General features: G+C 43.6%; 1 protein-coding gene across 1 annotated transcript in view; it reads right to left on the bottom strand.

The window, feature by feature from the left end:
- LOC126188929 (uncharacterized) overlaps nucleotides 1-13,320 on the bottom strand; it is a 108,772-nt gene extending 95,452 nt beyond the window's left edge. Inside the window, exon 1 of the mRNA XM_049930650.1 lies at nucleotides 13,238-13,320. Within this exon, the coding sequence (XP_049786607.1) occupies nucleotides 13,238-13,298 (61 nt within the window). The 5' untranslated portion in view covers nucleotides 13,299-13,320. The remainder of the gene's footprint in view (nucleotides 1-13,237) is intronic.
- Between the last annotated feature and the right edge of the window lie 710 nt (nucleotides 13,321-14,030).

Raw genomic sequence — 14,030 nt, 5'->3', positions numbered from 1 at the left:
TGTTTACAGGTATGAAATAGGTCTTTAATAGAAAAGTTTTATGTAGCATGGAAACGTAGGGTGGGGGGGATTGGTGAATCCGTATTAGGAGTTTCTTTTTTTCATTCAAGAGGCGTTTTCTACTAAATTTATTGACACTACTTTTTCATACAAAATTCAGTAAACGGTAACTCAAAGTGAAAATCTTGTACGACATTACGACATTTATTTGGGTAAAAGGTAAGGAACATAAACAGTGGTGTGTGCAACAACATCTTTTCACTCCCGGCCCGCCCCCTCTCCCCCACCGCTTAGACGTCATAGTGTTAACCTTCTTAGCGGTTAATTATGATCAGACAAACATCGGCGAAGAAAGTGTGTCACTGATGTTAAGACTTAAGACATTTTGAAAAACATATTTCTTAATTTACGCACACAGAATACACCATTGTGTAACTGTGAAACAGAGTCAAGGAGAAACCTGGGAGCAATACTTGTTTGTATTTTAAAATTAGTTTTGATGAAGTATGCTGAAAATTAAGGGAGCGTATGAAGTACAAAGGCGCGAAAATGATACGAAGGTTTATCTGAAAGAGATGTTCTTCAGAGAGGCATATGCCATTGATTTCGCGAAGAACAAACTCACGATAAAAGTGATGGGGAGAAATGTGGCAAAAATCTGTCTGTTCAGTAAAAGTTGAATCGATACATGCAGTTTGTTCGCAAATTCCTTTTCTACGAATTGTAGAGGGGAGTGAGTACGTAACATTTTGGATGGGAAGCCACGTTCGAGGACGTGCGGTTTCCGTTCTACAACCGTCCGAAAACACGTTTGCTAGGTAGGTATGCCACTGGGCAATGACAACGGGGGAGTGGCTACGTCGGATGGTCCGATGTCGTTTGACGTCTGTCCTACCTCTCTGACCTGGTTCGACTTGTACGTGACTGTTAGATCAATATAGTTGAGCACATTGTTTGCATAATACACTGACGTAATCTTTCTGAATGGTGAAGCTCCCGGTAACCGATGAAATGCTTGTCTCCTTTATCAAGATCGTTCTCCACAATGTCGAACTCCCTCGCACATCCTTTCCCGCACAATTATCATAATTGCTCAACGGTGTTGAGGATGGGTATCATTACTGTCAGCAGATGTGAGTGTGGTACTCCAAGAAGCAGCCTCACCCCCGAATTGGAAGAGGCCATACTGCATCACGTTGAAGAGAACCAGTCATCAATTACATGAGTAATTTCTTTAGCTATTAATGAGTAGAACTGTAAAACAAATGATGTACTGGGTCACACCGGCTCAGTTACATGTAATAGTTGTCACGTTACCAACATGTTTCCCAATGGTTCTAGCACGGAAACTGTAAGTTTCCGGACATGTGTTTCAGTTCTAAATATTATCTTCTCACTTCCCTCTACGAGTCATAGAAGCTTGTAACGGGAGTTTTCGAAAACCTTGTATAATAGACCGCAATAATTCTTTTCTCATGTTCCTTTATAATGCATTGGTGAAAATAAATTTTCATATGTGTCTCAATAGGTCTAGCAGAATTTTTCAGGTTGAAAAACGTCATGCTTCTGTTCATCAATAAATGAAGTACATGATTTAGTGGGACATTATATCTTCTTGCAGAAATATTGAGAGGGGGCAAGTTACTCTCTCACCTATTTTTGCATACCGTACGGAAAATAATTAAAGATTTTGTTATAACCTGGCACACCTTGAGCGAGACGTTAGAAAGTTAATGGCCTGAGCAGAAGTTGATTGAGCCTGGTAGGCCGCTAAAAGCATGACTTATTTTTATGATTCTGAGCTCGTAGAAACGGCATGTTGGGAGTTGAAAGCAATTGGCAGTGAGCTCATCCTTCACTAAATCTTGCCAGACAGGTCCACAGCCTTACAGGGTAGACAGGACAGCCCGTTGTCGAGACAGGACTCCAGCAGAACAATGGAGAGAAGTCTTCGGAAGTAAGAGTAATTTCAGGTGTGCCGCAGGGGAGTGTCATAGGACCATTGCTATTCACAATATACATAAATGACCTGGTGGATGACATCGGAAGTTCACTGAGGCTTTTTGCAGATGATGCTGTGGTGTATCGAGAGGTTGTAACAATGGAAAATTGTACTGAAATGCAGGAGGATCTGCAGCGAATTGACGCATGGTGCAGGGAATGGCAACTGAATCTCAATGTAGACAAGTGTAATGTGCTGCGAGTACACAGAAAGATAGATCCTTTATCATTTAGCTACAAAATAGCAGGTCAGCATCTGGAAGCGGTTAATATCATAAATTATCTGGGAGTACGCATTAGGAGTGATTTAAAATGGAATGATCATATAATGTTGATTGTCGGTAAAGCAGATGCCAGACTGAGATTCATTGGAAGAATCCTAAGGAAATGCAATCCGAAAACAAAGGAAGCAGGTTACAGTACGCTTGTTCGCCCACTGCTTGAATACTGCTCAGCAGTGTGGGATCCGTACCAGATAGGGTTGATACAAGACATAGAGAAGATCCAACGGAGAGCAGCGCGCTTCGTTACAGGATCATTTAGTAATCGCGAAAGCGTTACGGAGATGATAGATAAACTCCAGTGGAAGACTCTGCAGGAGAGACGCTCAGTAGCTCGTTACGGGCTTTTGTCAAAGTTTCGAGAACATACCTTCACCGAAGAGTCAAGCAGTATATTGCTCCCTCCTACGTATATCTCGCGAAGAGACCATGAGGATAAAATCAGAGAGATTAGAGCCCACACAGAGGCATACCGACAATCCTTCTTTCCACGAACAATACGAGACTGGAATAGAAGGGAGAGCCGATAGAGGTACTGAAGGTACCCTCCGCCACACACCGTCAGGTGGCTTGCGGAGTATGGATGTAGATGTAGATGTAGATGCCACACTATCCGCCGCAGTGCCAGCAGAAGCCTGGGCTGGGGAGATGGTCCGAAAGAACGTGTCATAAACTGCGCACTGTGTGCAGAGCCACGCGTAATAAAAATTCACCTGTTTTCGTGTTTGCCTATAGTGCAAATAGGCCAGTCAACCACCCACTCCAGCTGCCTTGGTAGGATAAGAAAAATCCGGCGTCTGAGAAACGTTTGGAGATAGAATCTTTATTTCACTCATAGCTAGGACTAACAAGCTACAAGGCACAGACGACTTAGATAAAGATCTTTGAGATCGTATCTGTTCCCTTGTTCGCATGGGAAGAGACACGACTTTGGAAAAAAATAATATTTCTTTCCGCCTCTGTGAGAACTTGGAAAAGTCTAATTTTTTCGGAGACGCAGGTTTCTTAACTCTTGGTCTAGTTCGACATGAGTTTCTGCTGTCGTGTGGAAGGGGAGATTTAGCGTTTCTAGACCCCTCTGATTGGCTCAAGATGATGTGAAGGTGGTATCGTTCGTGCACTTTGCGGGAAAACGGAATTTTTTTCTGGAGAGGTGCGAAGCACTCGGGGTGGGACTTTGGTCTGGTAAGCACTTCTGGTCGAAACTCTGGCGTGTGTGGTTGGTACTTGGAACCTGTCCTGAGACTGACTTCACTCGCGAGTAGTTTAGACTGGGGAGCCTGTGGTGAAGTTCTTACTGTACCGACAGTGTGACTTCAAACATCTCGCACTACTTGGTTGCCGAAGGTATACCTATTAGTTTGTGGTTTACCAGTCTTGACATATGGTATCCTTGTGCGCTCTGCGCGACGCTACGGTCGCAGATTCGAATCCTGCCTCGGGCATGGATGTGTGTGATGTCCTTAGTTTAGTTAGGTTTAAGTAGTTCTAAGTTATAGGGGACTGATGACCACAGCTGTTAAGTTCCATAGTGCTCAGAGCCATTTGAACCATTTTTTTGTGCGCTCTGTCGTATAAGTGAGCCAGATTGGTCCTTCGTACTACCAGCGAACGGGTGAGTCATACACTGAAATCTACCGTGATTTCAGGGCTCTGCTAGAGAGTAAATTGCGATCTGTCTGCCTGATCGCTAGACCCTGACATTTTTCATTTCTTTCGTCGCCACGATCGATTCACAGGTGCCGCCACGTCTCACCTCCACCGCAGACATCTCGCCCGCTGCAAGTCACGTCATCGCAAGAAGCGGACAGGGTAACATACTGCCGCTCCGGCATTATCGGGACGCACAAATCTCAATCGCCACTTGCTCTCAGCTGCACCTATGTAGATAAACTTCAGTAGACTTGATCAATCAAAGTATGCTCAGCGTCAGATCAACTCAGCTTCCGTTATCCACATTTTTAGGGCCAGAATACTTGGCCAACTGTTCACCTAGTTAACTGCCTCTGCCACCGAGGAACCACACAATGGAGTAGTAAATAACCAGTTAGTTCTTTAGGGTATTAAATCGATAACTTGTTTAGTATAATTTATGACTTGTTTGTGAAAAATAAATGTTATTATTACACTAACTTTTGCCTACGTTCTCAATCATTTAAATAGTCTCACCAGAGTTACCTTTCAATATTTCGCGATTTGGGTCTTCTTTAGGAAGGTTTATCCAACATATTCAGTATTATTTTGTAAACGTTTCCATAATAGAAAAACATGATGTGAAATATTAGAAAAATAGAAAACTTTGATGTGAATGGAGTAGTTCACGTAACCAGATGAATGCTAATCCTTATAGGGCCCGCTTCTTTTAGCATCACTGCCCTACTGCTTAAATGATCAAAATTTTGCTGTTAGCATAGTGTAAAGTGTGAGAATATCCCTGACAACACAACACACTGTGATAGGAGTCATTTGAACTTTTCCATAAGACACTGTTTCATGGTGTATCTCCCCCTCTCTCTCATATTATGGTGTGACCCTAATACCGACACCGTCTCTGTGCCGCCAGCTTCACATTCACGAAGACAAACACAAGGTAGCACTGTACTGAAAATCACCACGCTCATTGACGTTATACAGCTAAATGACCAGCAGGTCGAACACGCAAACTAATTAAGTGGTTTAGAAGTAAACGGCTAGCCTCGGGATATGAGAGATACAAAGAATCGTGGTATGTTGTCTAGAACTAAAACGAATCGGACATACATCCAAGAACTGTAAAGCCAGATTAGCGACTGTTGCACACGGTACTTGTAGTGTACAATTCCGTGTGTCCCATGTCTGTGCAGCGTATGAGTCATTTTTGTCATGGAGGACAAGGGGAAAGACAGGAACCAAGTGGGTTGTTGAACTTCGGAAGGACTGGTTGGAATTGTGGATTAAGATCGAAGGAAAGGGAAATTGGAGGAACAAATATACACCGAGCAATACGCCGGAGATCAATGACAGAGAAGAATACAGGAAAAGATTAGTGTCACCAGTGGAGCCCACAGGAGAAACGGAAACTGAAGATCTCGGAAGAAGAGCGGGAAAGAAGAAGAGAAAGAGTGAAGAGGTTCTGGGAGAAGAAGAGGAAAATGCAGTCCACAAAGGGGCTACCCTTGGTCCTACAGAGGCCGTAAGGCAAGAAGAAGAAGAAGAAGGAGAAGAAGAAGAAAAATTATTTTGGCTGTAGATGCCTAAGCCGTTAAAATATTCCAGTTCCCTTAACTCCGATCCGAGCTTGTTACCAAATTATGCCTATCATTTGAGATTTTAATAATTTTTTCATGGTTAGGGAATAAATCGAAGTGGTATTGTGGACGATAGCTTTCATTCAAGTATGAAATACGCATTATCCACTATTCATTGCTTTAAAAGTAGAGGAAAAGCCTTGAACTGGACTCCTCCACAAAAGAGGACAGCCTAGTCCCTTGCCCCCGCATTCTCCTGAAAAATATTGAGAACCAGTGTCAAAAGTAGTTTATGTTTTTACCACCTCGTAGTGGTTGCTTAACATCTGCGCATTACGTTTTTTAACAATACAGAAAGTTTTTACGTTGTGCTACGTTTCTCGTCATTTCTCATGAATACTGTCGAGTAAGCCTCTCAGTCTATATCTGTCCTTCAACATTAAGATGAAAGGTTTATGCCTAAATGAAATTATTTCATTTAGACGTGTGTCTAAGAATTTATTCTGTTCACAAAATGTAGTCTCTAGTCACGTAAACCGAACGGCCTTCAGCTGCATAAGACAGACCCCTTACCATTTCATGTTTAAATTCCGCCTGTATAACCATACACAATTATTATCTTGAAATGCTCTTGCAGATTGCAGACGGACACGGGGAGGGTTGAGCAAAGAAACTAGATTCCGTCTATATTAACAAAGGCTACTGACGCAGTTCAGAAAAAGAAGATGGACTGGAAAAAAAGAAATTAAACACTTCAGAGATTGTCCAGCATGAAATGCGGTACACCCAAGGCAGCGTCAAAAACAAAAAGAGGCAGACGTACAATTATAGGTATAGATCATGAATTGGTGTAGCTCTCTCTTGCTTTGGGCTTGCTCCTAACGATTTGCGAAGAATGCCCGTACAACTGTTAGAGACACAGAGCGTTGAATATCGTTTCAAAGTCGAAATTTCTAGAATATCAGTGATAGTCTTTTTCATAAAAGTCAAAAAACTAAACCGCCAGAAATAATGCCTGCAAGAATATCCTGCAGAAGGGCTCTTAGGTCCAGCAAAGAAAACAGAAATTCTGTATTATTATATCCACTTTGAAATTAGATTATACTTTCTCTGATTGAATACCTTTTTATAAATTTGTTTAATGTCATTTCAATTGTCTTTATAAGGGATCTGATTTTCAGAAGTATTTTGTAAATTCGATAAGTGTAAAAGTTTGAAAAACAATACATTTTTCATAAAAACTTTTCATTATATTTCTAAGAGTAAACGTAGGTGGTGCCTGACATTATAGAGTAAGTATTACACGCATTGAACACAATTTTCAACTATTTTTACTTTTACAAATTAAAAGCAAAATGTTTGTCGGGTTTTGGACACTTTCCTCTACCCTTTATTTCTGTGTGCTGAATTGGATTACATTTTCATGGCAAACATCAGTTAGATTCTTACGTTAATTAAGAACATGTGGCACTTCACGAGTAAAGCCAGCTGATCTCCTTCTGCTCTCAGGCGCTGCAGATACGAGCAGATCTGCAAAGTGAACAGGAAATTTTTGTGTCGTCTGTGCTGTTCGACAACTCGACTTACATTCTAGAGGAGAGCAACTAATTAAGATCGAGAAGCCCTCGTTTTTCAGATTGCCTGCCATAGGTACATCACCAAAATAAGGACTTATTCGTGCAGGGTACGCTGAAGTCGATGTTATCTCGTACAATATTTATTACACTCCTTTACTGTAAATAATTAATAAACGTAATGCCAGTGTTACCTTACAATTTGATAATCACTTTATTAAAACATAAAGAAACTACTTAGAATACATTAGGTGCTGTTAGACTATGGGTTTGAAGAGTGATAAACGGAATACGGAATGTGACACAAAACATTGTACGAGCTATGACGCACGGAAATGCGGGAGGGTAGTAGCCACCCTCAGCAACCGACGGTTCAGATACTTTTTACTGCACGAGTTCAACAGTTCTATGGAGAACTTTCCGTGTGTATTTAACTGATTATGGACTTCATGGAGGACTTATTGGGTAGTAATCTGCAAACGCAAACGATTGCACATTCAATGGAGGGTAGTGTCACGATGACAATGTGCAGTGATCACTCGGTTGCCTCTATGACGTTTTAATTTTTACGACAACTGCTCAAAATGGTGACCATTAGCTTGATATGAGTTATTGTTTTTGTTGCGAATCATCACTGTATTGCCAATTTGTGATATGTGCTTGCACAACTACTATGTCACAGACGCATGGGAAAATGTTTGACAATCGTTTGTAAGCTTACCGGACATGATATTAAGACACTCCTTTCATATCACATGGTGGTATGTTCGGAGGGCTGTAAACGTTGTAGAACTGGTAGTGTATAGTTATATGGCGCTACACCGCCGACGGGCGTCATGACAGTGAAGTGATACGTACACACCGGCCGGAATGGCCGAGCGTTTCTAGGCGCTTCAGTCTGGAACCGCGCGACTGCTACGGTCGCAGGTTCGAATCCTGTCTCGGGCATGATTGTCTTAGTTAGGTTTAAACAGTTCTAAGTTCTAGGGGGTGATGACCTCAGATGTTGAGTCCCACAGTGCTCAGAGCCATTTGAACCATTTTTGAAAATCGATTTGGCGCATTAGACTGTCAAAATCTCAAGTTGGTCGGAGAGCACTTCTCACACTGCTCAGGTGGGAAGAGATCATGCCACCTTGCTGGCTAAGGTTTCAGTAAGGACGAAGACAAGCAGTAGAAGTTCTCGCCGTGTGCAGGGCGGCATTATCTTGCACAAATGTAAGCCCTGTATGGCTTGCCGTGAAGGACAACACAGTGGTGTCCTCGCCACTGTCGTCGAGGAAGCCATTGCCCCACAGAGTTAGCTTGCATGGCCATCAGCGCTGCTCAAGACGACCAACAGTTTCCCAGAGGTGATCAGGACATCCATGGCCTTGACGTAGTCTGCATACAGCAAAGGCGTCCACCAGCTCAAATCATAGTATTCACAGCCATGTTGAGAAGTGCCGGAGCCTCCTCCTGTAGAGAAACAGACTGGCACTATCGACGTCTACGACAGGATTCGAAGTCAGCAGCAACAGTGACACGCCCACACGGTGATGGATGACGATTTGCGCTAAGGTACACGTAGTTAGGCGTCCAGAAGACCCACCAGGTGGTTCAACCACAGATGCTGATCAGTCCTGCAGCCCACAGTGACCAAGTCCCTCCAGGCAAGTCTTGTTGCTGCATGGCACATCGAAGGCGTTCATCCGAGCAGAAGATTGATGACATAGGCCTACCTTTTTGACAGGACGGCTGCAAACTGATCAGAGCTTCACCACAACAACAGCAGTATCTCCGCCTCTTGGGCTCATGTGTTTGGCGACAGTGAGGCGACAATATCATTCGCCCTGCCTTTCTCATTTGGTTAGCTCTCTTGGTAACTTCAGGATTTCAGAACATCTTTCAGACATTCTTTCTGCTGTGTCAGTATTATGAGGTGTGTTACTTTTGCTTACGACTTAATCTTTCTTTCGATACTTTGCGCAGTCCCGATTATGTCATTGAGCTACATTCCATGCTTAAGTGCTCAACTCTTTTACAGCGTTGCAGCAGCTTCTGTTCGGCCGGCCGTGGTGGCCGTGCGGTTCTAGGCGCTTCAGTCTGGAACCTCGCGACAGCTACGGTTGCATGTTCGAATCCTGCCTCGGGCATGGATGTGTGTGATGTCTTTAGGTTAGTTAAGGTTAAGTAGGTCTAAGTTCTAGGGGACTGATGACGTCAGATGTTAAGTCCCATAGTGCTCAGAGCCATTTGAACCATTATTAACCTGTTCCGCTCTGCCTCTGGCGTTGCCAAGGAATATTCTTGAAATTTTTAGCGTTGCACCAAACATACTACTCTGCTTTGCAGCAGAACAGCAACATGAACTGCCCCACCTGTCTACAAGGAATAGTGTACCACTTGTATCCAGGTGAAACGGCGAGACAACAGGCTCAGGAGATGAGTGTTACTCATTATCAGTGAAAATTTTGGAATTCGACCGAAATTGCTTCTGTCAGCGAAGCACATGCATCCCAGTTTGCTAGGGAGCATTGCACAGAGAACTGCATACGATATGCACTTACGGAGATAGGTATGCATTAAAGGCCACTGCTCACTGCACACTTAGGACTGCAGGTTTTCCATTGCCCAAACAACACAGAAACCTGACAGCAGCTGTCTGCAACGTGTTGTTTGGTGGTAATAGCAGCGATTTTTCCGCTTTTCAAGGGAGGCAAGGCGATAGGGCAACAATGGACCAAAGAAGCATTTAACCCGAACTGTGTAGACGGTATGTCTTAGCATAAATGTGGTTCTGTGATGTTTTGGGGGTGTATTTTGAACCTCGACTTGGTCGCGGTAATTCAGGTTACAGTGAAAGGCTGGTTCAAATGGCTCTGAGCACTATGGGACTTAACTGCTGAGGTCATCAGTCCCCTAGAACTTAGAACTACTTAAACCTAACTAACCTAAGGACATCACACACATCCATGCCCGAGGCAGGATTCGAACCTGTGACCGTAGCGGTCGCGCGGTGCCAGACTGTAGCGCCTAGAACCGCTCGGCCACTCCGGCCGGCGTGTACGTATCACTTCACTGTCATGAAGCCCGTCGGCGGTGTAGCGCCATATAACTATGCACTACCAGTTCTACAGTGAAAGAAAACGGAATTTATATCAACATTCACGGTGACCAAGCATTGACCTTTCTTATATATTTTCATGAGTCATATGTTCATGAGTTACCAACATCCCAGAAGTTTGGTTCGACGGCGTGGTAAAAACTAATGCCTCCAAATTTTTACCTGAAAACTCTTAAATAATTTTTACATAAAATAGACTTTATTAACATTCTACACATTATATATATATTTATATTTATTATATATTACTTATATTTATTATATATATTTATATTTATTATATATATTTATATTTATTTATTATATATATATTATTTATTTATTATATATATATATTTATTATATTTATATTTATTATATATATTATTTATTTATTATATATATATTTTTATATATACACTCCTGGAAATGGAAAAAAGAACACATTGACACCGGTGTCTCAGACCCACCATACTTGCTCCGGACACTGCGAGAGGGCTGTACAAGCAATGATCACACGCACGGCACAGCGGACACACCAGGAACCTCGGTGTTGGCCGTCGAATGGTGCTAGCTGCGCAGCATTTGTGCACCGCCGCCGTCAGTGTCAGCTAGTTTGCCGTGGCATACGGAGCTCCATCGCAGTCTTTAACACTGGTAGCATGCCGCGACAGCGTGGACGTGAACCGTATGTGCAGTTGACGGACTTTGAGCGAGGGCGTATAGTGGGCATGCGGGAGGCCGGGTGGACGTACCGCCGAATTGCTCAACACGTGGGGCGTGAGGTCTCCATAGTACATCGATGTTGTCGCCAGTGGTCGGCGGAATGTGCACGCGCCCGTCGACCTGGGACCGGACCGCAGCGACGCACGGATGCACGCTAAGACCGTAGGATCCTACGCAGTGCCGTAGGGGACCGCACCGCCACTTCCCAGCAAATTAGGGACACTGTTGCTCCTGGGGTATCGGCGAGGACCATTCGCAACCGTCTCCATGAATCTGGGCTACGGTCCCGCACACCGTTAGGCCGTCTTCCGCTCACGCCCCAACATCGTGCAGCCCGCCTCCAGTGGTGTCGCGACAGGCGTGAATGGAGGGACGAATACTGCATACGACCGAGGCACACAGGGCCAACACCCGGCATCATGGTGTGGGGAGCGATCTCCTACACTGGCCGTACACCACTGGTGATCGTCGAGGGGACACTGAATAGTGCACGGTACATCCAAACCGTCATCGAACCCATCGTTCTACCATTCCTAGACCGGCAAGGGAACTTGCTGTTCCAACAGGACAATGCACGTCCGCATGTATCCCGTGCCACCCAACGTGCTCTAGAAGGTGTAAGTCAACTACCCTGGCCAGCAAGATCTCCGGATCTGTCCCACATTGAGCATGTTTGGGACTGGATGAAGCGTCGTCTCACGCGGTCTGCACGTCCAGCACGAACGCTGGTCCAACTGAGGCGCCAGGTGGAAATGGCATGGCAAGCCGTTCCACAGGACTACATCCAGCATCTATACGATCGTCTCCATGGGAGAATAGCAGCCTGCATTGCTGCGAAAGGTGGATATACACTGTACTAGTGCCGACATTGTGCATGCTCTGTTGCCTGTGTCTATGTGCCTGTGGTTCTGTCAGTGTGATAATGTGATGTATCTGACCCCAGGAATGTGTCAATAAAGTTTCCCCTTCCTGGGACAATGAATTCACGGTGTTCTTATTTCAATTTCCAGGAGTGTATTTGGGGACGAATTCATTTCTGCCAACGAGCCACCTGTCTGTTGACATTGTCACTGTAGAACGTTTGACTTTGTTGACGGTTCAAAACCCCACCTCTTCACAGCTATCAAACATAAGACCTCGGAGGTGCTCTTTAATTTACTGAAACAGATGAAAATCAGATGGGGCCAATTCGGGACTATATGGAGAATGATCGATGACAGTGAGGCCAACGCTTCTGATTGTCGCTGATGTCACAGCGGTAATGTGTGGCCTGGTATTGCCATGTTCGAGAAGAGGGTGAACCATGTGTGGGCGAACACTTTGAATTCGAAACCCGATTACAGTACACTCTTTCTCACACACCGACAAACTTGCTTTACACACTGCCACGTTACACACCACAATTCGGAGCCCCTCTAACGGTAAAGAATTGGTATTTGCGTCAGCGAAGAGGGAATGTCGATAGAATGACCTGCATGACATGTAATACCCCAAAAGATATTGAGAACAGGATAAAAAATTCGGATATGTTACTTTTCATCACGTCCTCAATTACAAATGAGTGGCCTGAGCTGGATATGATGTACCTAAAGGAATTTGTGAGCCCTCTTGCTCGTCGAACTGAGGCCATTATGAAGGCTATAGGTGCCACATGGTAATAGAGTGATTTGTCCCGGAGATTTCGTCTCGTGTGGTTCGTAGTGCCTAGGTTTCGAAGTGAATGTGCGCAATAATGCACAATATTCGTAGATCTCACGAAAGCAAGTTTTTCACAGGGTTTATTTCACTGAAGGAAGGACTGTGTGTTAAAAGCCTTTTACCGAGTAACTTTTGAACCAGTGAGTTATTATATGACAACGTGTGTATAACTTTTGTGTCCCGTTTTTCACAGGGAAAAGCCTCACAAAGTTTCAGACACTCGTTTGGTTCTGTCTTGCTTATTACTCGTGCAAACCTTCAGGCTATGTGGCACCTAATTTAAATTAGCGGGACAAAAAGCAATTCGTGCATAGTTTTACATCTCTCACAGTTAGAGGACACTAAACCAGTAAGTGAAGCACGCTCAGAACATTTCAGATCCACAAGTTACCACAACCACTTTTGCTATGACGTAACCAACTGTCCAAAACATTCACACTTTTATTACAATTTAGGTAAAATCTGTGATTTACTTTGAAGCTGTTATTTGACTGTTCACTTCACAGAGAGCGATGACATAACAATGTGCCGACTTAAACTCCTGGCATAGTCACAGGTCAGTGATGTAGTGCATAGGCCTGTTAAACACTGTGTCCAGGAAGAGATGTGTAACAGTGTACCTATCTGTCTGACTAGAATACTCACACTGAAAGCCAACTGCAACTAGAAGTGCCAGAAGGAATGAAGCTGTGCTCCCAGTGGTCATATCGACTAAGTTCGTTTTCTTCTTCACTTTGCTCAAGACTGGTTCCCTCGCAAAAAATGTTGACTCTTTGCAGTATGTAATCGATGTTATCACGTTATTTATCTAAGTGAGGCTTTTATCTATCAAGCGTTTAATCAGTGTCACAGCCTCAGCTCTTATAGACATAATATGTGTCATAAATGGGGCTCCTATATCACAGAGACATTTTTCGTCGCGACTTAACTGTCATCCTGCAACTCACCTGCGGTGCTTACGAAGCTGTGACATTTTGCTTTTGAAAACAGTTATCGGTTTTTTACGGAGTATTTCCGTGGTGACTAACGATCACGACATGACTACCCATGCCATCACTACGAATTTTTCTCAGAATTGTAGTGTGGAGATTCGAAATGCTCGATACATGAGTACTACTAATGTTAAGTGTTTCAAGTTTTACAGAAGTTCGAATTATAGTGCGTACTTCAATGTGAAAGTCTTTTAATAATATCCAAAACGAAATTTTGTCTCGAAATCTGGCAGAAAACCCAAAGAGATTCTGGCCATACATAAAGCACACCAGTGGCAAGACGCAATCAATACCGTCAATGCGCGATAACAACGGTGAAGTAATTGATGACAGTGCCACTAAAGCAGAGTTATTAAACACGGTTTTCCAAAACTCCTTCACCACAGAAGACGAAGTAAATATTCTTGAATTCCAATCAAGAACAACTACCAAGATGAGAAACAGTC

Source organism: Schistocerca cancellata, chromosome 5, assembly GCF_023864275.1.
Source record: "Schistocerca cancellata isolate TAMUIC-IGC-003103 chromosome 5, iqSchCanc2.1, whole genome shotgun sequence".
Taxonomy (NCBI): Eukaryota; Metazoa; Arthropoda; class Insecta; order Orthoptera; family Acrididae; genus Schistocerca; species Schistocerca cancellata.
Note: the sequence above shows the minus strand (reverse complement) of the source record. Positions and strands in the feature narration are given on the sequence as shown.